This window comes from Pan paniscus, chromosome 9 (genome assembly GCF_029289425.2).
Source record: "Pan paniscus chromosome 9, NHGRI_mPanPan1-v2.0_pri, whole genome shotgun sequence".
In the NCBI taxonomy this organism is placed as follows: Eukaryota; Metazoa; Chordata; class Mammalia; order Primates; family Hominidae; genus Pan; species Pan paniscus.
Window position 1 is genome coordinate 73,245,890 of NC_073258.2, and position 21,187 is coordinate 73,267,076.

General features: G+C 48.7%; 1 protein-coding gene across 5 annotated transcripts in view; it reads right to left on the bottom strand.

The window, feature by feature from the left end:
- The window catches only part of CLPB (ClpB family mitochondrial disaggregase), a 147,133-nt gene that overhangs the window by 9,812 nt on the left and 116,134 nt on the right, over positions 1-21,187 (bottom strand). For all 5 annotated transcript variants that reach the window (XM_034933310.3, XM_003815675.6, XM_034933312.3 and 2 more), the window contains 5 exons: positions 17,730-17,844; positions 9,150-9,227; positions 7,822-7,877; positions 2,928-2,972; positions 2,427-2,588 (listed from right to left, as the gene is read on the bottom strand). In XM_034933310.3, the coding sequence (XP_034789201.2) occupies positions 2,427-2,588; positions 2,928-2,972; positions 7,822-7,877; positions 9,150-9,227; positions 17,730-17,844 (456 nt within the window). The remainder of the gene's footprint in view (positions 1-2,426; positions 2,589-2,927; positions 2,973-7,821; positions 7,878-9,149; positions 9,228-17,729; positions 17,845-21,187) is intronic.

Below are 21,187 nucleotides of genomic sequence, written 5' to 3' on the forward strand. Positions count from 1 at the left end.
TCTCTACCAGAGAAATGCAAACTTCTGTGCCTGGCATTTTAACTGGGCCCTGTTTACCTTACCTACCTTGTCTCTAGCACTCTGTCCTTGTTTTCCCTCTGCAATCGAGCAGTACTGACCAGCTGCAGTTCCCTGAGCATGCCAGCCTGTTTCATGCCCTGTACTTTTATACATTAGGTTTCTACTGCCAGCCCCGCCACTCTGTTCACCTAGCACTTACTAACCCTTTGAAGGTTTGCTAACTACTGTTGAATTAAAACTACTATTGAATTAAATTAGTCAATACAACATTTCCCCTGACTTTGTGGGCTCTGGGAATGGTTCAAGTGAACATGACAAGGGCCCATCCTCAAAGAGCCTAAATCGAGTAAACCTGGATGGCAGCTTTGGTCAATGGAACCAAGAGCATCAGAAACTATAGTAGGCTGGGGCTGGGGGAAGGGGCGACAACAGCTGCAGGAAGGAATTCCTATCAACCCCTAAAAGGCAGTCAGTGGAGTGAAGTGACGGAGGAGGGGAAGACAGGGCTTCCATGTATGGCTGATTGTACTTCAGTCAGCAGTTGCCTTCTGTTTTTTGGGCCAAGAATGCCATCAGAGGTGCCTCTCCAGGGAGACCAGAGATCAAACAGGCCGCGATGCTCACCCTCCCTGAGCGCCATGGTCCCGTCCCTTGCGTGCTTCACTGAGACGGACCTCGCTCTTTTGGCCCTAGCTGCGTGGCAGTCATTCAAGCTGCAGGATCTAGAACTGGGCTGCCTGGGTTTGAATCCTTGATTCTCTCTCCCCAGCTGCATGACCACAGGTGAATGACTTAATCTTACCTTGCTTCAGTTTCCACATCTGTTCAATGGAGGCCGTAATAATAGCTAGCTTTGGAGGGTTGTTGAAAGGGTTAAATTGATACACATAAGCCTCTGAAGACAGCGAATGGCACATAAAATGCAAAATGCCAGCTACTACCATGTCTCCTTTCCACCTGTCTACCAGGCAGAGAGCTCCGAGAGGGCACATTCGGGTCTGGTCATAGCTGTGCACTTGAATCCCATCAAGAGGCTGGAATGGAGTAGAGGCATCAGTGTACACGTGAGTAACCGAGTATGTGACCTCTGAAGGACTGGTCTCTTCTTCCTCAGCAGGAGGTTCAGGGGCAGGGAGCAGCTGAAGGGCTAGGAAGATACAACGGAACGGGCAGGGGCAAGGAGGCTGGGCCAGGTGGGGAAGGCAGTGAGCAGCTGGTAGGAGATCTGGATCTGGATCTTCCTGGCTTGGTACCTGATGTGCTGTTCGGTCTGGAGGAGTCCCCTCCCTGTGGCCTCCTATGACATGGGAAGCAAACCACCTTTTTGTTTTCCTAGGGCTGCAGGAGACTAGGTAGAAAGGTGAGCTGGACTCATGGCCAGGTGCTGGCTAATATAGCCCCTGCATGAGAGAAGAGAGGCCTCATCCCCGGTTCAGTCCTTGGCTCCTCACGCTCTCTTGATGGAGCAGGGCCCCTGAAAAGGTGGAAGTCATCTTCTTCCATGATCGTAAGCAATCCCTCGCCTGGTTCAAGGTAAACAGTGGTATGGGGGGAGAATTGGGGCTCTGGGATCAGACATATCTGCAGCCCAATCTTGGCTCTTTACACAGCAGCTGTGGCCTTAGGCATGTCTTTTATAACCTCTCTGAACCTCAGTTTCTTCATCTGTAAAAAATGAGCTAATTTCTCCCTTGCCTGTTAGGAATTTTTCTACCTACCTTGTGAGGATTAGTGATAATGGCTGTAACGTCTTTAGTACAGGTCTAGTACACAGAAGGTACTGGATAGAAGTAAGCTCTTCTCTCCTTTAGAACTTACCCCTACGAGCAGGGGAACTGGACAGTCTGTGAGAACCCTCAGATTCTCAGAAGAGAAAGGCTCCATGAATCAGAGTATCAGCATCTCACCATTAGCAGCAACAATATTAGCATTTTAAAGAACCGCAGGAGACAACGTTTGGCACACAGGGAGGAACAAGAGCTGTCTGAGGCAGAAGGATTTTTGGGGCTTCTCTGATTCAGCCTCCTCATTTGTCACATGAGATCTCTGATGCCTACAGATGGGCACTGACTTGCCAAGGCCACAAAGCCAGTCAGGAGCAGAGCTGGAACTAAAAATTCATGTCTCACTCTCATGGCACCTCTGCCATACCATGTCTCTCTAGAAGGTGGGCTGAGCAGCCACACAATTTCAACTCTTAGGCAGGGCTGGTCTTCGCTTGAGTGCCCCACCCAGGCCCTGGTGCAGAGGGGCTAAGTTGCACCTACTGGATGAATGAATGTACACATGCGGGAGCAGGAAGCCGAGGAATGACCAGCTAGCCTCTGGGCCCTTGCTTTCTGCTGTTCACAGTCCCCCTTATCTCCAGGTGTCCCCCCGCTCCATCCTGGCCCAAGGTGACTCACCTCATCAAACAGCTGCAGCATGATGGTGAGCACATCTGGATGGGCCTTGTCTACTTCATCAAAGAGCACCACAGCATTGGGGCACTGCTTCAACTTCTTGGTCAGCTGGCCACCCTCCTCATGGCCAACGTAGCCTGGTGGGGACCCAATAAACTTGGCCACCTGGTAGAAGGAAGGAAACATGCTAGGAAGGCCTTTCTGTGCTTTTAGTTTCCAACATGGGGCATGCATGGGAAGATGACTTTATACACTATTAAGATTGCCTCTCTCAACAGAGATGATTGGCTGTCCATCTCCTGGTGTGGCAGATAGATCTTCTCTATGTTTATTCTTCAGAGCAAATCCTATGTGAAACAAATCAGTGACCCTGCTGCACACCTGTGCTCCCAACGACAAATCCCAAGGCTGCTGGAATTATCTGAGGCCCAAATGACAAGACCCCGGCAGTCATGCTGACAAGCCCTCCAAACCATGCTTCAATCAAGGACTGTCATCACTCACCTCATGTCGCTCCTGGAACTCGGACATGTCCAGCCTGATGAAGCCCTGTGTGGAAACAAGCAAGTACCAACTCCGTTTGGAGGCAGGAAAGTGAAGAGAAGGGTTAGGGAGGAGAGCACCTCAACTATCCCCAAGGCTTTCACACCACACCAACACAAGATCTTCTATCTCATGCTCGAGATGTTTTTTTCTGACTTCCTGTCTCCTTTTCTGTGCACTCATTTCCTACGAGTCCCTCATTCTCTTCCTTAAAAGACCCAAATCATGTACCTGACCTTCTAAATCTGACTTGGGGTGTCTTCTTTCAGGGAGGCCTCTCCTGTTCTGATCACCACATCATCCACCCACCCATCCATCCATTCCACGTTTCCTGAGGGCATCCTGTGTGTGCTGGACACCGGAGTTACAACAGGGAACAAGTCTTGGTCTCTGTCCTTAAGGAGCGCCCCATCGAATGGTGCATACATGGACAAAGTCAGTCACGGTCAGTGTGGACTGTGATGCGAGGGAGGAGAGAAACACTCAGATGGCTCCAGAATGCTTCTCAACTCTGCAAGTCTGTGTGATGCCCGTGTCCCTTTGATTTACTTTTCTTCAAAATGAATATATTTTAAAATGTTTTTACATTTCTTCATTTCATTAAAAAAGATATCCATAACATAGCTTTACAGCCCTTTTCTCTCCACCACAGGGTGTAGGGGTGATTTCCGAGGAAGTGGCCCCATGGGTGAGGGCCATGGTTAGCCCCTGGGGAAGAGAACAGCTTGCATTATGTGATCTGAAGAGTTAACACAGGCAGAGTGCCCACTGGTTTTCAAGAAGCATTACCTGATTAGGGAGCTGTAAAGGCATCCACAGGTGCCCTGTCTAGCCACAGCCAGGACCACAGTTCCCCACAGTCCCCCAGGCTCCTCTCCTACTGGCACATGCCTCCATCTAAGAGACAGCATTCACTGAATCCTGCTTCTCCTGAGAGCCGGTGATGATGGGGGTGCCAAGACCCTCAGCGGGAGGTAGTTATGTCTGAAATCCAGGGCTATATTCTAGCTTGGCCACTGGTCAGAAATTCACGCCATGATGTACTTTTAGTTCTTTCTCTGTCCTGTCATTCTACAGCTGAGACACAGGGTGGCAAGAAGAACCCTGGGCTGGGAGCCAGGGGGCTCGGGTTCCAGTCCTAGTTCTGCCTGCCTGTGGAGCCTTGGACATGCTGCCTCCCCTTTTTGAGCTGCAGTTTTGTCCTGTGTTACAGAAGGCTCTTGGCTCCTCTCCCTGCCTCATCAGGGGTCTGAGGATCTAATCCAAGAGGTGGGACAGGGCTTAGAGAAGTTATTAAGGCCACATGGGGGAAAGCACTGCTATCAGCACATGGGGCATAAGCCAGAAAGCATTTCCAGAGGGTCCCTAGGCTGCTCAGTCAAGAGATCTGCAGGTTTCAGGATTTACTGGGTATTTACTATGTGCCTGGCAATGTTTTAAGCAAGCTATAAAGGGCTTAGAACATGTACAAGTCTCTGAGGTAAGCACTACTATCATCTCCACTTTACAGATGAGAAAACTAAGTCACAGATTAAAGTAACTTGCTCAAGGTCACCCGCGCTTGGCAATTCAGCTCCAAGTCTGTGCTCTTAGCCATCATGCTACACTGCCTCATAGCTTCCTCTCTGCCAATCAGCTGGGCTCTTGACAGTCTTCACCTTGAAGGGTGCTGAGCTTTGTGTCCAGATGCCAATGAATGTCGGACGACACATGGACTATAGACTCTCGTGCTTACTTATGTCAAGTGACCTGGGTTCTCACCCTAGTTCTTCTAATGATTTGCTATGTAATTTTGAACAAGTTTTTGGGCTTGATTTTCTTGGCCGGAATCATCATTTTGATTTCACATGATCTTAGTGAGGCAAGAACAATAAGAGTAACATCCAACACGTACTGATTGCTTACCACATGCCAAGAACGGCGTTTAACATTTTACATCACTATCTCATTTAACCTTCCGAACAATCCAGTGAGACTGGCACCATTATGGAGCCCACTTTACAGATGAGAAAGCTGATGTAAACAGAGGTCCTGGCCAACTCCACCTAGTAGAGTACAGTTGGGATTTGAACCCAAGCAGCTGGACTCAGATAGTTGTTCTTTATCCCTTATCATATTGCTACTATAACTAAGTCTTTTGGGCTCCACCACCCTACCTTATGATGATATCACAGAACACCATTAAGGTTCCTTCCCAAGGCTTATTAGCTCTAGTAATGAAAGTTAACAGAGCCACTCAATTTGGAAGAAATAGTATACAGGCTAATGAGAGAAAAAAATAAGTTCACAGATCTGATAAAGAAATCATATAAATGTACAAAGAATGCTTCTGAAGCAGCAAGATCTGGAGGTGTCAGTGTCTCTTTACAAATGAAGAAACTAGGGATCAGAGAGCCAGAACTAGAATTCACATCATCAGACTCCAGGCCAGTGCCCATTTCATTTCGTCAGCTGTCTTGGGAGGCAAATTAAAGGGAGCTTCTGTTTGGTAAAAGTCTATTTTACACTGGGCTCTGAGAATGACACTTTCCATACATCACTCTTTGGGTCCCAGGTACACTGGCTACATAGCTTAAAGTCCAGGGCTCTCTTGGATTTTGAAGGCAGGTCTCAAACATGCCTGTCATGTGGCTATAAAGTGTCTACGCAAAACACAGATTCTGTAATGAGTTGACCCACAGGGCTAGCACAGGCAGGAGTTTCATAGAAGCACCACCTATGATTTAAAAATAAAATACATGGTTGTTTTTATGGAGCTTCTCATGCCTCTCATCTCCCAATGTGAAATGGGGACACACTGGCAAGTTTCCAATCCAGCTTCCTAGAGCAGCTGAGAACAACGGTATCTCAGTGAGGAGTTGAGAGACTGGATTGATTCCGGTTTTATTTCTTCCCCTAATAGGTGACCTTAGATAAGCCTAAGAATGCTGTAGGGCCTCAGTTTTCTCATCTGAAAAGTGGGTCTAATTTAGCATCCATGCTATCTTCCCCATAGGATCAAATGGGAGAGTAGATGGGGCACTGCTGTGGTAAGTAGGAAGTGACGAATAAATACAAGTCAAGGAATAGGCACTTGCTGTGTGCTCACCATGATGTGATGACATAAGTGATGAGCACACAGCATCGTCACTTGATGCTCACCATAACCTAAGATATGGGTTGGAGGGCTTTCACCTTGAGGCAAGAGAGCTGAAACTTCAAGGGGTAAAGTTTACCTGCCTAGGGCCAGTAGAAAGTAGAAGCACCGGAACCTGAAGCAAAGAATGGTTGCTCCAGAGCTCTGTCCACCACAGTGCACTGCCTCCAAGGGTGATGGTGTTACTTCCTTCTGAGTGAGGCATGCAATGAAGGATGCCAACGTCATCCTGCACTGGGGTAAATTTGTCTCCCATTCAGATGTGCCAACTAAAAAATTACTTGCATTATTAGTCTTTTAACAAGCCCCCTCTCCTTTCTACATCAGCAAGTCAGTAGATACTTTCCTTCTACTTCCACTGTGTATGAAGACATATGAAGACAGCTTGGATAAGGAGATTATAATTTGTAATTAAATATTAACCTTTCTGACAGTATTAAAATTAAACCACTCAGAATTCTTCATCCCTAATCAGGTGGTTCCTGCCCGTAACTACATCTTCCCTAATAGTCCTGCTAGTTTATGGCCCTTTCCAGAGTGCTAATTGTTTCAATCGCTGCCAACCTGATGAATTGACTTAAAAATGCTATCTCGGTCGGAGCGCATTAGCATGCTATGCGCTGCTTCTTGCTTGCCTGCTTGTCAAGTGGGTCTGCTCCAGGTTTGGTGGAGGCAGAGCACAGCTACTGGCAGAACTAGGGGGAGTTTAAGAGCCTTCAGCCATTTATGAAGCAGAAGGGGGCTCAGGAGGACACAATCTGAGCTACCTTGTTTCTGTGGCTGCCAGTGGAGCAGGCAGGCCAGAAAGAGAACAGGAGTCCAAGACTCTGTGCTGCTGGGGCCACTTGGCTGGCAGAGGCCCAAGAAACTCCTCATTGCCTTGGCCAGGGAGGCTTTCCTTAGAAAGGCAAGAGCATCTGGGGTCTCGGGCAACCTCCTGCCCTGGATGCTGGGAAGGCTGGTAGGAGAATGTTTGGCTTTCAGTGAAATGTTTTTGCACTCTCTCCGAGGACTGCTGTCTCTGTACAAAAGCATTTCCTTTCTCTCTAAAAAGTTAAACTGAGCAGGCCTTGGAAAGCCTGAGTGTGAACAAACAGGGGATGGGGATGGCCCTCTCCTGTGGAGAATCCAGGGCTCTGAGCCATGGAGGAAGGGGGACTATAAGTATCCCAGGCTCAAGACATAAGAAACCATGTTTAAAAGCTCATGCAGGATAGTGAGAGGCAATAAGGCATCCTCTTATTCCCACTTGTTTTCTCCTACAGCCCCCAAGACTCCCATTAGCACAGCCATGACTGCACTGAACAGTAATGTTGTCTTTCTGAAGCTGTTTCCCCCTCCAACCTGAGCTCCTTGGAGCAGGGGGAGTGTCTTAATAAATGCTGTATTAGCAGCATCTAGTACAACACCTGCATGGCACAGATGCTTGAAAATGTTGTATGGTAGATCTCACTTTGTTTCCTCAAGAGTCAGGCAGGGCAAGGATTATTATTCCTATTTTACAGATGAAGAAACTGAGGCACAAAGAGGTGGGATAACTTGCCCAAATCTCTGGAGCAACTGGTGGCCAAGTTGGGGCCAGAGCTGAGGTCTGCTTCCTGGGTCAGGGCCCATCTTTTTGATTGCCTATTGCTGAATTCAGAGGGTCAGATTTTTTGGGATAGCAGGAATGGTGAGGTCTCCACGATCTGCAGATCAGACCTAGGTCCCAGTTCTTACCTTTTTAGCATCTTTGTGCATATATTTGGCTGTCTGCTTGGCCAGCTCTGTTTTTCCTAGTAAGAAAGAAGGGGGAGGTGTTGGGTTAGAACCAGGTGACTAACCGCTGGAATGAAAGAATACTAGAAATGCACGGACACTAGAAAGAATATATTCTATGAATGAGAATGTTGAGGCGCAGAAAGGATCAGCGACTCTCCCACAGTCACCTAGGGAGTTAATGGTGAAGCTGGGACCAAAATCAAAGTCTGCACCTGCATCTTAATTTTTCTGGGATTGGGATTGAGGCCTTTTCTCTGTAGCACCATCCTAAGAGTGACAGGCTGACTTTATAATCCAGAACCAACTTGCTTTTTAAAGCCCAGTACAAACCTCACCTCTCCTAGGAGTACCCGGGCCTCCTGGCTCACTGCCCTGCATCCCTCTCAATACCCACAGTCCTGCCATTTAGCCAGGCCCTGGAACCACATGGCAGATAGAGGGTGGGAGGGGCTGAAGAGTACCTCTCACTGTGGCTTCACGGTCCTTCTTTGTAACACAGAGAAGGAATGACAATACTGAAGTGGGGGCTCTGAAGGGCCATTTGGTGGATGGTAACCTTTGGAAGTCCCTGACTAGTATAAAAGTCAAGTTCTGTAGCATCATGGTCAGGTGGTGGTATCCTTTTGGGGGCCTACATCTGAGGGAGAGGCCCATGAAGATGCTGGGAGGGGAAGAGGAGGAAACTAAACCATGAAATTTCCCATCAGGTTCCCTTCAGGTTCCAGTGCTTCTGGTGGGAGGTGGTAGTGAAGGAATGGGGGGGTTCTGTCAGGGCAGAGAATGAAGGGGTAAGAATGCCTCGGATAATCCAGCCCAACTGGCTAGAAAAATACTCAACCCATCTTACTGCAACCAATTTTGCTATCCACCTGGCACCGTGGTGGTCATTAGGGGTCTTCTTTAGCATTTACAGCTAGGCTGTACTGAACATGGTTGATGTGCTGGGCAGAGGAGGTGGTTCAACTGTTCCCGAAGGGGAGGCTCTGCGCATGCAGAGTGGCTGGACCAGGGTTAATGGGCCCTGAAGGGCCTGGTCCTCCATATGAATCAGTCTTAGCACCACAACTTCCAGAGGGAGGGGCATATTCCAGCTCTTCATAACATGACAGATGGTAACAGAGTCCTCTTTCTTGGTGGCTCTGTAATCTGGAGGCCGTTGTTTTTAGAGCTCAAGTTGACCTAGAGGTGGACCTGCTGACCCTGGCCCGCAGCAGCTGGGGCTGTCAGACTTGGGCCGGGCACTACCCTAGCTCTCTGTCCCCACTGGCTGATCTGCTCCCAATTACCTATTCCAGATGATCCCAAGAAGAGGAAGACCAGAGGGTGTTCTTCATCGTACCAGCCATTCTCCTTCCTCCGGATCGCTACGGCCAAACACACAAGATGGGGGGACAGGGAGGGAGGCAGATAAATCAATGACACAAAAGGAAGGATAATTATCACTAAGTATACAATATGTTTTACTGCTCTGCGCCCACTCAAAGTCCTCACTACCATTAGTGCTGCCTAATCTGATTAGCTGGCAAGGCCCCTAGAGACACGTAATCAGGTTAGCATGGATTTGGAAAGCTGCCCAGAGCAGATTTCGGATAAAGTTTTCCAGGATGAGCACTCAGCGTTGCTAGGGAAACTGAAAGGCGGGTGGATGGTGAATGGAGGTGAAGAGGGTGGGGGACTGGTGAAGGAGAATTCGAGAGGAACTTCTGCTCTCACTGGTTACTCATCTACTCATCGCTAGTGGGACTATGGGCCGCCTCCTATGCAAATACAAGAGGCAGAAGCCCATGGCAGGCCCTTGGGGATGTGGGGTGTGAGCCCTGGACTCTTTCCTGTCTGGGGAAGCTAAGGTCTGGTCCACTGTCTGGGTCAGAAAGTGGAAACACAGCCAAATGCATTTTCTGGAAGTCAATCAAAGGCAATGTGGAGCTCAGGGCATGGAAGGGGTAAGCCACATGGTTACCAGAGATGCTGACCATAGCCTCCAGTGGTGGAGGGAGTGGGGAGCACGGGGAGTGGGACAGATAGGTACCAGGTTCCTCGGAGGCTCAACTCTGCTAGAGCAAGACCTGACCTCCTCTTCAAGAGGACGTATGTAATTAAGGGCTATGCATTCAATCTGAGAAAACTAAGTGCTTAATTATGGAGTAGGAGAATCAGGCTCAGAAACATTCTCAAGTATACGAGTGGGGGTGGAGTGAGGCAGAACTGCAAGAAGAATCATGCACTGAACATGCTGTATGCTAAGCACAATGGGAAAATTCACCAACAACGTATCTATTCAAGACCCACACAAATACCCGGAGAGGAAAGTAGTATTCTCAACTCCATTATACTGAACACGAAACTGAGGCAACAGATAGAGACTTGCCCAAGTCACACAACTAGTAGATGGCAGAGTTGCTTCTCTCTCTAAACCTGTCGTCTTTTTTTAAAAAAGTAACATATGGCTGCTCAAAAAAGTATGAATTTTGGTTGCACTAATGGAAACACGGCAGTCAGGAGCAGGAAAGAGAGTACTGTGTAATGTCAAGGTCAGTCTGCAAATGGAACAGCATGTCTATCTGGTCCCCAGGGTGTCAGGGGAAAATTAGCTAAGGGATAGATGTCAGAGAACAAGGCCTGGAACACTAGTCAATGGGGAAAGATTTGACAGTGTTTGGGATGTGTCTGCCCATCTTGAGTTGCCAAGATCCTAACTACTATACTGTGTGGTTGGATTTCAAAGAAGCGACTGCAGAGGTCTGGGAAGGTTCTTTGGAAGAGGCAGGACTGGTGATGGATCATGGAGGATGGGCAGGATTTGAAGAGGCAAAGGTGGCCAGCATGTCAGAGGTGGAGAGACAGGAATGATCATGAGGAGTGGTGGGGTGGGACCAGACTGTGAAGGTCTGGAATACTGTTTTAGGAGTTCAGCCTCAAGCCAGTGGTCTTTCTCATCTCGATCTCTAATGTTCCTGCCTAAAATACGACTTTCTCTCTACTTCTGGCCTCAGTAGAAACAGATGGAAGCTGTGCAAATTCACGGACATCAGACTAGCCACTTCTGCCTGCCCAGAAAATGCTCCCTGAGAATCCTGAAAGAGGCCTGAGAAAAAGCTCAGTACAACCTCTCTCCTGGGCAAGAATCCAGATTTTGTCTAAACTAACTGGCCCAGGATCTCTGGAAAGGCTGGCTATAAGGGGAACCCACAGACCTCATAGGTACCTGAATGCTGGGGATGAAGAGGGAAAAGTGCAAGCTTGGCTAAGCGGGGAGTCTCTGGTGTCCAACAGAAACAGGGAGCTGAGAGTGTGGGTATCTGAGGAAGTGAAGATATTGAAACGGCAAAGGCTAGACTTGTGAATACTATGTGTGGACATGTGTGTATGTGTTAGGGCAGGGGTGACAGCAGTGACGTGAAAGGAGCCGTGTTATTCTAAAAGTTGGCTAAATTAAGAGTCTAGGTTGGAAACAAGTTGAGCATGAACTGAGTTCAAGCTTCATGGGGTATTTGGGGAGGCAGATGTACCCAGACATCCCCCTACGTGGGTTCTGCAGGGTATCATTTACCTGGGGTTCTGATCCTGCCTTTTCTTTTAAGGTAGCATCCCAGCCCACAGAGAGCTGCACACTGCTGGGCTGTGCAGTACAAAAACACCATGGAGAATGAGGAATTGAATTATGCCTGGGGCCACTGTTCCCCGCTTCTTTTCTAAGAATGCACCTGGGAGAGAGCTCTTTATAATGCCAGGCAGACTTCACTGCACAGCTGTCCCTGGTCAATTCTGCCCGACCTAGGGCATGAGTCCGGGGTGGGCTTGATGTGGGTCCCCTGTGAAACAGGTGAAATGCCAACCATTAAGCAATTCCAACTCTGGATATTTCTAATGATATCTGAAGAGAAAAACAGCCAAGCAGATGGAGTCTGACAGAATGAAAAATGGTGGCAGCTAGGAAGGACTGGAGAAGGCGGGCCCTAGTGTTTGTGGTTGGCAGGGTGGCTGAGGACCAAGGCTATGGGCCTTGAGGATCCCGTCAGGCCAGAGTAGAGGCTGGGACAGAGACCTGCATGGGCCCACGTGGGAGGTGGCCATAGTTGTTGTTGCTCTCACTGTGGCCAGCAAATGTATTTACAACCGACTCACTTCAACATTTCATTGTTGTCTATAAAGAACTTCTGTAGACATAATTTCATTTCAGCCTTGTGAGGTAAGCAGAACAGGGGACTTGATTTCCATTTTATAGGTGAGGAAACATGCACGCAGAAGTTAGGTGACCTGCTTAAGGTTACAGGGGGAAGAAACAAAGACCCTGGGCTTTACCCTCAGTTCTGGCTTAGCCTGAGCCTGCGCTATACTATGGGAGCTTAGAGGAAGGTCAGCTCTCCTCCTCTGACTCGCCGCTGCCACAGCACCTCCCCACACCCTGACTCCTTGGAAAACGTTCTCTGTAGTCTTCCAATCTGGCCTGCTCAGCCATTCAGCACATGGCCTCAGGAGCCCCTGTCCCCTAACCCTGTCCTGGTCACTGCTCTTGGGCTAGAGATGGTGTCAGGGCCCTCTGCACAGGCAGCCTGGCTCCCTTCCCTGGCCAGTCCCATCGCCACAAGCTCCAGGCAGGCTGCTCTGCCTCCCAGCAGGTAGTGCCGGGTGCCCACCTGGCTTGTGTTCTGCTTTCTCCTGGCCATGCTTGTCACTACTGGACCATCTGAAAACTCACCTGCAACAGCTCTTTTTGATTCACTCCACCACACCACATCTAGCCATTAACTTGCAGGTCTGTATTCTCTGGCATGCATTCATCTACAGGGTGGTATAGTGGAGAGGGCAGGAGTTACAGGATCTAGCATGGAGTCCCGCCTCTGTCACTTACCAGCTGACTGACTTTAAATAAAACACTTATTCCTTTAGAGCCTCCGTTTCTTCCTCTATAAAATGGGAACAGTCACATATACTGTGTCAGCCCCACATGCAGATTAAACAAGTTAATGGTGATGAAAGCAATTTGTAAGTGGCAAGGAGTGGGATAACAATAAGAGTAAAAATAATGGTAGTCATAGCAGCAGCAATGGTGGTTACCATTAGCTTTGGTATTTTACAGTAACTCTTTCATCCTCCTAATAATCCTGATAAGTAGGTGTTATCTCCATTTTACACAGGATACCGAGGCTCAGAGACGGGCAGTGTAAGGTGTTTCATCTACCTGTGCCCTTGTATCTGGCAGGGAGGGTGTGCCCCCAATCTGACCATATTCCATGGGAGCAGGTGCTGGGTGTCCTGGGTGCCCTATTTTCTGAGGACCCCTGAGACTAGCCCAACACTGGTTTAATACTTGCTGACTAAATGAATTATTGGTCTTTCTCAAATCGCAAGGGAGAAAGAACAGGTACTTCAACTCATTTTACAGAGAAGAGGAGAAGAGTAAGGCCTAGACTTGAGTCTCTTAGTGCCCCAGGTAGTTACTACCACTCTTGCGTGAAGAAGGCTTCCACTTTCTTCTAAATCCTTCTCCAAGAAGCCTTATGCATTTGTTTAGCAAAAAAGCTCTGTGCTAGGTGCGGGGGCCCTCACAAAGAGGCCTCAAAAAAGGTGCGTGCCATAGAGGTAAAGGCTGCTATGAAAACTGTGGGCTCCAAACGGGATGGGTGCACAGAGGGAAGTATGGGAAGAGCCATTTGTGCTGGCCTGACATTTGTGCTTGAAGGGTGAGAGGGAGATTGCCAGCCACTTGCAGGTATGATGGGACATTCCAGGAAGAAGGCCCCAGTGTGTGTACAACCAAAAAGGCAAGAGCGGCCTCCTCCTTCCACCCCAGGCCTTTGTTTCTGTCCAGCTCAAGGTTCTAGGGCAGTCTGGGTGGGCTGACTTACCTTTCTTGATAGGTGCCAGGGATATAGTGTGGGAGGTTTTTTATAACCTAATCTGGAACATGTTTGTCACATGTCTGTGGCATCTCCTAGTGGGAACCAGTCCTTCAGAGGGACTCTCATGGTTGAGAGTCATACAAATGTTTATCAGCAATTGCCTGACAACTGCTTGTAGGTTCAAGGAACATGGTAAGTACTCGACAGGTGCCTACTGAGTGGATACTGATGCCTTGGGTTTGGTGGATCATGAAAGAGCTCTCTTCTTAGTCCTTAGTAAGGATTATTCTTTCTGCAGGCAAACTATTGCTGCCAAGTGGTTAACAACTTAAAAATGCAAGCAGTAGCTTCTTACAAGACCTAACATTGTGCGTGGGCTCAGGCTTCATTCACTGAGTTCAACAACTTTTTATACACCTGTGTGCCCAACCTTACAGAAAGAGAGCTGGTGTGCAGTAGCTCTGGACTTTTGGAGGGAGAAAGACATACAAACATAGTAGATAACATGTGATAAAGGTATTCCTAGGAATCCCAGGGAACGAGCCCTGAATCCAGGAGGACTGAGGAGGGCAACCTGCAGAAGGCCTAGGTCTTTTCTTTTTTAAATGGGTATTTGTGGGGTACATGAGATATTTCGATATAGGCATACAATCCATAATAATTACATCAAGGTAAATGAGGCATCCTTCACCTCAAGCATTTATTATTTCTTTGTGTTACAAACATTCCAATTATACTCTTTCAGTTGCTTTAAATGTATAGTAAAGGGCCTAGGTCTTGAATGTCTCAGCAGGCAACGTGGAAGGGCAGGGCAGTCCAGCAACGAGAAAGCACAGCAAATGACTTCAGAAGTAACATGATGTGGGGTGGAACTGCAAGCAGTTTTGTAAGTTAATCACTACAACTCCACAACCCAGGGATGACCTGGATGTATTTCTCAGATGAGGATTCAAAGGGAGAGTCCAGAAAGGTGCAAAGCTTGGGAAGATTATGTTTTTGGGCTGGTCAAAGAGGGAAGTGAAGCATGAGATCTGGTGGTGTGCCGTGGTGGCCATACGCAATCCTTCTGTAATATGGAATATGCGTCATACTCTGGCAGAGCCAAACACATGAGGTGGCAGAGCTTCCCCAGGGGAGCATGTGGCTTCAGAGGGTCAACCGGGACCAGGTGGACGGAAGCTCGGGACAGGTTCCTGGTCAGAAGGAGCTCCGAGAAAGCTGCCGGGTATGTGCAGGCTGACCTGCTGCCCAGGAGAGGCTTCTTAGAGCAGGTCTGGGGAATAGCCTGCCCACCCCAGGGGTCAAAGGTCAAGGAGTATGGCTGTAATAAGCTATTCTATAGTTGTATTCCCAGTATGCTGTGGGCTACTAGAGAGCAGGTGTTGCAGCTTCTCTGTTTTACCTCAGCGTACATCCTAGAGCCCATGAGGGCCTGGGCTCTGGGGCTATTCCCTAGAGATGGACAAGGGGCCAGACCAAATTCTTTAATTTAACAAACTGCACTAAGCATCTACTTTGAGCAGGGTGCTGTGCCAGGAATTGGGAGCACAAAAACGATTAAGTCATGTTATCTCCCCTCAAGCAGCCTGCAGTCAATTGCTCCTGAACTGAGTTAGGCTAAGTAAAAACCAGCCAGTGTGTGGGCAATGGGCTAGGGTGGGGTGGGGGAAGGGCCAGAAGGGAAGGATTGCAAGCAGAGAGGGTGGCAGACAAATGCAGGCAGGAAATCAACAGAGTATGTGCAGACAGGCAGAGGCAGGCCATTGTGGCTGGTGCATGTAGCACAAAGCAGGGAGCAGCAGGAGCAGGCCTGCATGCCAGGTTAGGGCAGCAAGGAACATGCAAAGGTTTTAAACGGGAGTGGCACTGTTAGATACGTGTTTTGCAAAGATCACTCCAGCTGGTGAGAACTGATTCTAGGGGAAGGAAGGGAGGCAGGGACACCAGTGAAGGAGCTGCCTGGTTCAGATAGGAGACGTGGACACCCTGAGTTAGGGCAGTGGTATTAGGAAGAGAGTGGAAAGGCCAGGTGTTTGATCCTTCATCGGCTGTAAGGGGTGAGGGGGAGGGAGGGGCCAAGGAAGCATCTGAGTTTCTATTTAAGAGACCAGTGAATGTGGTCTCTACACAGATCAGAACACAGGAGATGAGCAGGCTGGGGAGGGGGAGGAGTCTGGTTCTGTATGTGCTGAATAGATAGCTGGTTGCCTTTCTGAGGAGCATGGTGGGGCTTAGAGGTGCTGAGCTCCCAGGAAGTCTGCCCAACAGGGCAGGCAGCCTCCCTTCCTCAGGATCGAGAGCAGCTCTGGATTCTGGAAGGAGAGCCTCACTTTCAACGCCAAGGCTCTGGCTTGCAGGTTGTCCTGGTTTGGCTCCAGTGGCCCTAGACCAGAGAGGCCATGGGGGCCTGAGCTGTGAGGCTGACGCTTTATCTCCTCCGTTTGTAAGGTGGTAACTGTGCGCCAGCCTTGCTAGAGGCCCTGCAGCTGGGGATCACACTGATAAATTCACTGTATTACTTTGCACAAATCAATATCCCAGCACTTACCAGGGGTTGATGTGACCGAAATTGGTTTCAGCCAATTCGTGAGGGTAATAAATGGCCATTTATCAAATCAATTCATTCTGCGGCACTTCTCTGGCTGCCCATCCTCATGGTACCCATGGGGTGCCAGGCTCCATCCAGCCAGTCCCTACCACACATGTGACACTAGCTTGGAGAACTCAGGGAGGCCTGGCCTAGCCTCTAGATCTGCCTCACTCTCCTGGACCTGCTTCAGTTTGAGGTCCCGAGGTGTTGGGTGCTGCTTGCCTACCATAAGTTCTGACCCAGAGAGTGCTTCATGCTTCAGCTGGGCTGGCAGTTGCAACCACCGGGCTGCCTTATTCCCTCATGCTTGGGTTTAGAAGCCTCTGGGAGCTGGTCACAAGGACTGGGCATGGCTCTGAACATTATCATTGTGATCCCCAGCTGCAGGGCTTCTCAGCAAGGTGGATGCAGTAACTTCCTTACAAATGGAGGTTAAAAAGCACCAACCCCTCAATCCAGGCATACCACACGACTAGGTAGGGCCTTCCTGGGGCAGTGGTATTTTAAACTTCAGCTGAGTGTCAGAATCACCTGAAGGGCCTGTTAACATACAGATCCCAGAATTTTTGATTCCACAGGTGTGGAATAAGCCTGAGATCTGATTTTTAACAGGTTCCCAGAAGATAGTGATGCCGCTGGTCCAGAGACCATGCTTTGAGAACCACTGTGTTGGGGGATACACCTTTGTCTTGGCCTGGCCTGGGGTTCCTCTTCCCTTGCCTCATCTATCTGAAATCAAGCCCAAGGAGTGGTGCTCCAGAGTCGGAGAACAAAGATGAGGCCACTGTATTCAGCAGAACCTTAGTTTTAATTATCTGCTCGTTGGGTCTGCACAGGCAGGAGGGCCATTACATTAGGGATTACACCAGAGGGCAGTCTGGCTCCCAGGGATCAAAGTATGGAAATAAGAGCTTCATGGGTGGAGAAGACACTCAAAAGTTGCTCAGGATATTTTCTATAAAATTAGGCCAGCTGCTGACAAACTATCTGGAAGTGACAGAAGAGTCCCAAGTTGACAGATGGGGACATAAGTTCTGGCTCAGCTGCTACATTGCTAGTGACAGACAAGCTCCCATCCCTCTCTGGGTCTCAATTCTCCCACTTGAAAAATGGAGTTGAGGGTAGCAGACCAGATGACGGTCAGAGTTAAATTCTATGCATAGGAAAGCAGCCTCGAGCAAGTGATTTAGGTATTCTGTGTCTTGGCTTCCTCAGCAGTAAAATGGGATTTAGCAGTACCAACCTCAGAGGATTGCCATGAGGATTAAATGACACATGACATGCAGAGAGCTTATAACAATGTCTGGCATGTAGATAGTACTCAACAAATGCTAATTTTTAATATTATTAACAGCGCCTATCCAGTTTGGTGACGACAGGATGTACCCCTCAAAGGGCACCACTCTGCCCTTTCTGGTGTCCCACACACTCACCAGCACCCACTGTGGCGATGGCGCTCTCCTGGCCAATGATGTGCTCCCTTAGTCGCTGCTCCAGGGGGAAGCGGCGCCGCTCCTCAGCCTCACGCTTCCGCTGCTTCTCTTGGTACTGTGGGGAGAGAGGGCGAATGGTTGAGGGCTGCCGGGCCCATAGCACCATAGCTTCACTCTATCCCCCAACTCGGGGAAAACACAGGTCTGGGTCTCCAGGGGTCCTGCTTCATAGCTGTGGTTCATGGTCACTGGAGGCTGGTCCAGCCCTTTCCACTCTCCACTCAGGTGGCTGCCGCTCAGGGGTCTTGGCTCACTCTGCTGGTAGAGTAAGTACTACTAGCAGATTAACCGTGGCTCTGGAGTCTGACAGAAGACCTGGGTCCAAGCCCAGCTTTATCACTTATGAGATGTGCTTATCACCTGGAGCAAGTTATTTCACCTCAGTTTTCTCATCAGCAAATTGGGGATTAAATATTAATATGATGATGTATGTAACAGGCCTAGCATCATGCTTGGCATGGAATAAGTGCTTAATAAGTATAAATTCCTTTCTCTTTCCTCTTGAAAAACGTTTTGTTCAAAAGAGAGCTATGAACACCCTCCATTTCAATTATGCTGCATTTCAATTAAACATAATCATTCAGCAGTTCTTGCATGCCCAGCCTTGTGCATGGCCATGATGAAAGGGTGGGGCAGAGGAAGGAGGACTGTGCCCCGTTGCCTGGGAGGTTCTAGTTGATGCTGAGGGTCTGGCATGTCTGGCCCTGGGCTTCATCCACTTCACAAAAGGCAGCAGGAGAAGCCTAAGCTTGGTTGCCCGCACAGAAGAGGAGACCCGGGCTTGCCCTCAGGCAGCTCAAAGTCAGGAGATGAGGAATGGCCTGCACACAAATACTTCGCAACCATTTTCCTCAAGGGTCCAAAGCATGAATGTTTATCTCTAGCACTGTATCTTTCACTAAAAACACAAAAACCTACTTGGAAACAAGTTTGGTGAATGTAAGTCTGTCCTCTAAATCAATTATGAGCTCCCCAAAGACAGGCCCTATCTTTGACTCACTGCTATTTCTAGCATGGGTCCTGGCATAGTGGGGCATCTGGTGAGTGTTTGCAAAAATGACAGATACAAAGAGGAGAGAATTAACAGCTAGATGGGGTGGTGTAGGAGTAGAGAAAGGAAAGACACATAAGTGTGGAACATCTGTTGGGGGGCTTTCTGGGGAACAGGAGGCTTGAAGAAGCTGGAGGAAGACTGGGCCAGGAGGGAGCCGTGGGACTGTCTGGAGAACAGGCAAGGAGGGGTGAGGGCAGGACCTGATGGTAGAGTATTTGTGGAGGTTGGGAACTGGAGGGGAAGGAAGCAGATCTTGAAATGGAAAGGAATGACCAGGTCTTCAGGAGGCTCCTTTCCCCCAAGCCTGTAACACTAACATCTTTCTGGAAAGAGAGCTGTCAAAGTCAGGCCTTGTCACAAAAGTTGTGGTTGCAGATTGCTCTTGCGGGCAGAGTGGATAAAAAATACCTACTGCTTGGGCAGTGTTTTCCTGTTACAGTAGTGACCTTGACAGAAGTTAAAAAAAATAAATAGCAAACAATCCAATTTTGGCTGTTGCTATCAGTCTATAACTGAAAGCTCCCATCAGTCCTGGGGTTTCATATGGAGCAATAATTCGGCGCCAATCCCAGTGGAGTGACACTTGCCGGTTGGAATCCAGAGTGTCACTGTGCAGCTCCCTCAGGCGCCACATACATCACTTGGCTCTGCCGACTTCAGCCATAGATCTGCTTTTTCCTCCTCCCTGCCCACCCAGCCCCGCTCAGCACTTAGGTCCACTGGGCTGGAGGCTCTGATGGTGAGATGCATACATACTGGCTGGGACAGTGCTGACTTGCAGTCGGGCAGGCCATGGAAGGAGCCTGAAGGGACGGAAGCTGGCTTGCAAGGGTTTGTTGGGTCAGTTTCCTCACTTCCCTTCAGTGATGAGTTCCAGAGTATGCCTGCCTCTGGGCCTTTGCTGACACTATTACCCTACTACAAAGGTCTTCTCTCTTCCCACCAACCTCCAATGTGGTACTGTCTAGGGAGTCTGTTGTAAGGCTTTGTGCCTACCCCAGGCCCTGGGACCTCTGGTACACTTAAATAACTTCCTGTTTGTCTCTCCTTCCTGGACCATGAGGTCACTGGTTACAAGACCATGTTTATTTCTCTCTATAGTTCCAGTGCCTAGCAAAGGGCCTGGCTCACAGCAGGCGTCAATTTGTGTTACTAACTGAATAAAGGTGACTACCGTTTGTGGAATGGCTGCTGTATGCCAGGCACTGTACTCAGCACCTTATACACAGCATCTGCTTTAATTCTTTCAGCTGTCTCCATCTGAGGTTTGGCTCTTCTTTTGGCTCACAGTGAGGCAAGTTGTGTACAAAAATATGCTTTGCTCCAGACAGACCTGAGTTCACCCCTCAACTTCATCTACTTCCTAGCTAGGTGACCTTGGGGAAGTTAAGCTCCCAGAATCTTAGTTTTCCTCATTAAAACGCAGGATAGTATTCATAGTTTTAGCCTGTAGGATCCTTGTGGAATGCCACAAGGTGAGGATTAAATGAGATAATGCATTAATATATAAGTTCTTAGCAGAGTCTCTGGCACATAGCATTAAGAGGTAGTCTGAGTGACCAAAATGGCTACCTTCTACCTAACCCTTATTAAACCTTTGATAAATGTGACTCCTCTTCTCCTTCACTGCATTTTGATAACAGACTGTCTAATCTAGTGCCTTTTTGTTTTTGGTACTGGAATCCTTTAACTAATTTAATTGTGGGTGGAATTCCACAGATAATAAGAAGAGTTACCCTGGCTCAAGCAGAAGCCATGAGCCAAGTCCACTTGGTTGCTACCACTGCCCCAGAGGCGGCTCTCGAGGCTCCATCTCTAGGAACCCTAGGTCTGCAGTGTGCAGTCTCAACACTCACCCGGCTCTAGAGGTGCCTCCACTGCCTGAGGCGGCTCATCTTTGCTGTCAGTTTTCCTTACGTGATAGAGAATTCCACCTCTGGGTACCTTCCATCCATTGGTCTGTGGGGCCTCACAGAACGTATCTTTTCCCTTTGCCACAGGCAAAGTCTAACATAACTTTTCTTTCCACTTTGTTGATTTGGGTATGACCAGTGTGGCCTCCCTGAGTCTTCTCTGGGGAAACACTTCTACTTCCTGTAACTCTTCTTCAGTGTCATGGTTTTAGGTTGTTTGGTATTCCTGTTTATTTCTTGGGCAAAGGAAAGGACTCCTTGACTTCTATGGAGGTGACAGGTGGGGTGGGGAGAGTTATACCGTGAACTGGTTAGTTTTCCAGGAGCTTTCTAGATGGTCTTGGGAAAGATTCAAACCATGGCCTAAATCTCAGTACATTCTGATTCTCCCCAGCCTGGAGTCCCAGATATCTATGCCAATTCACTAAAAC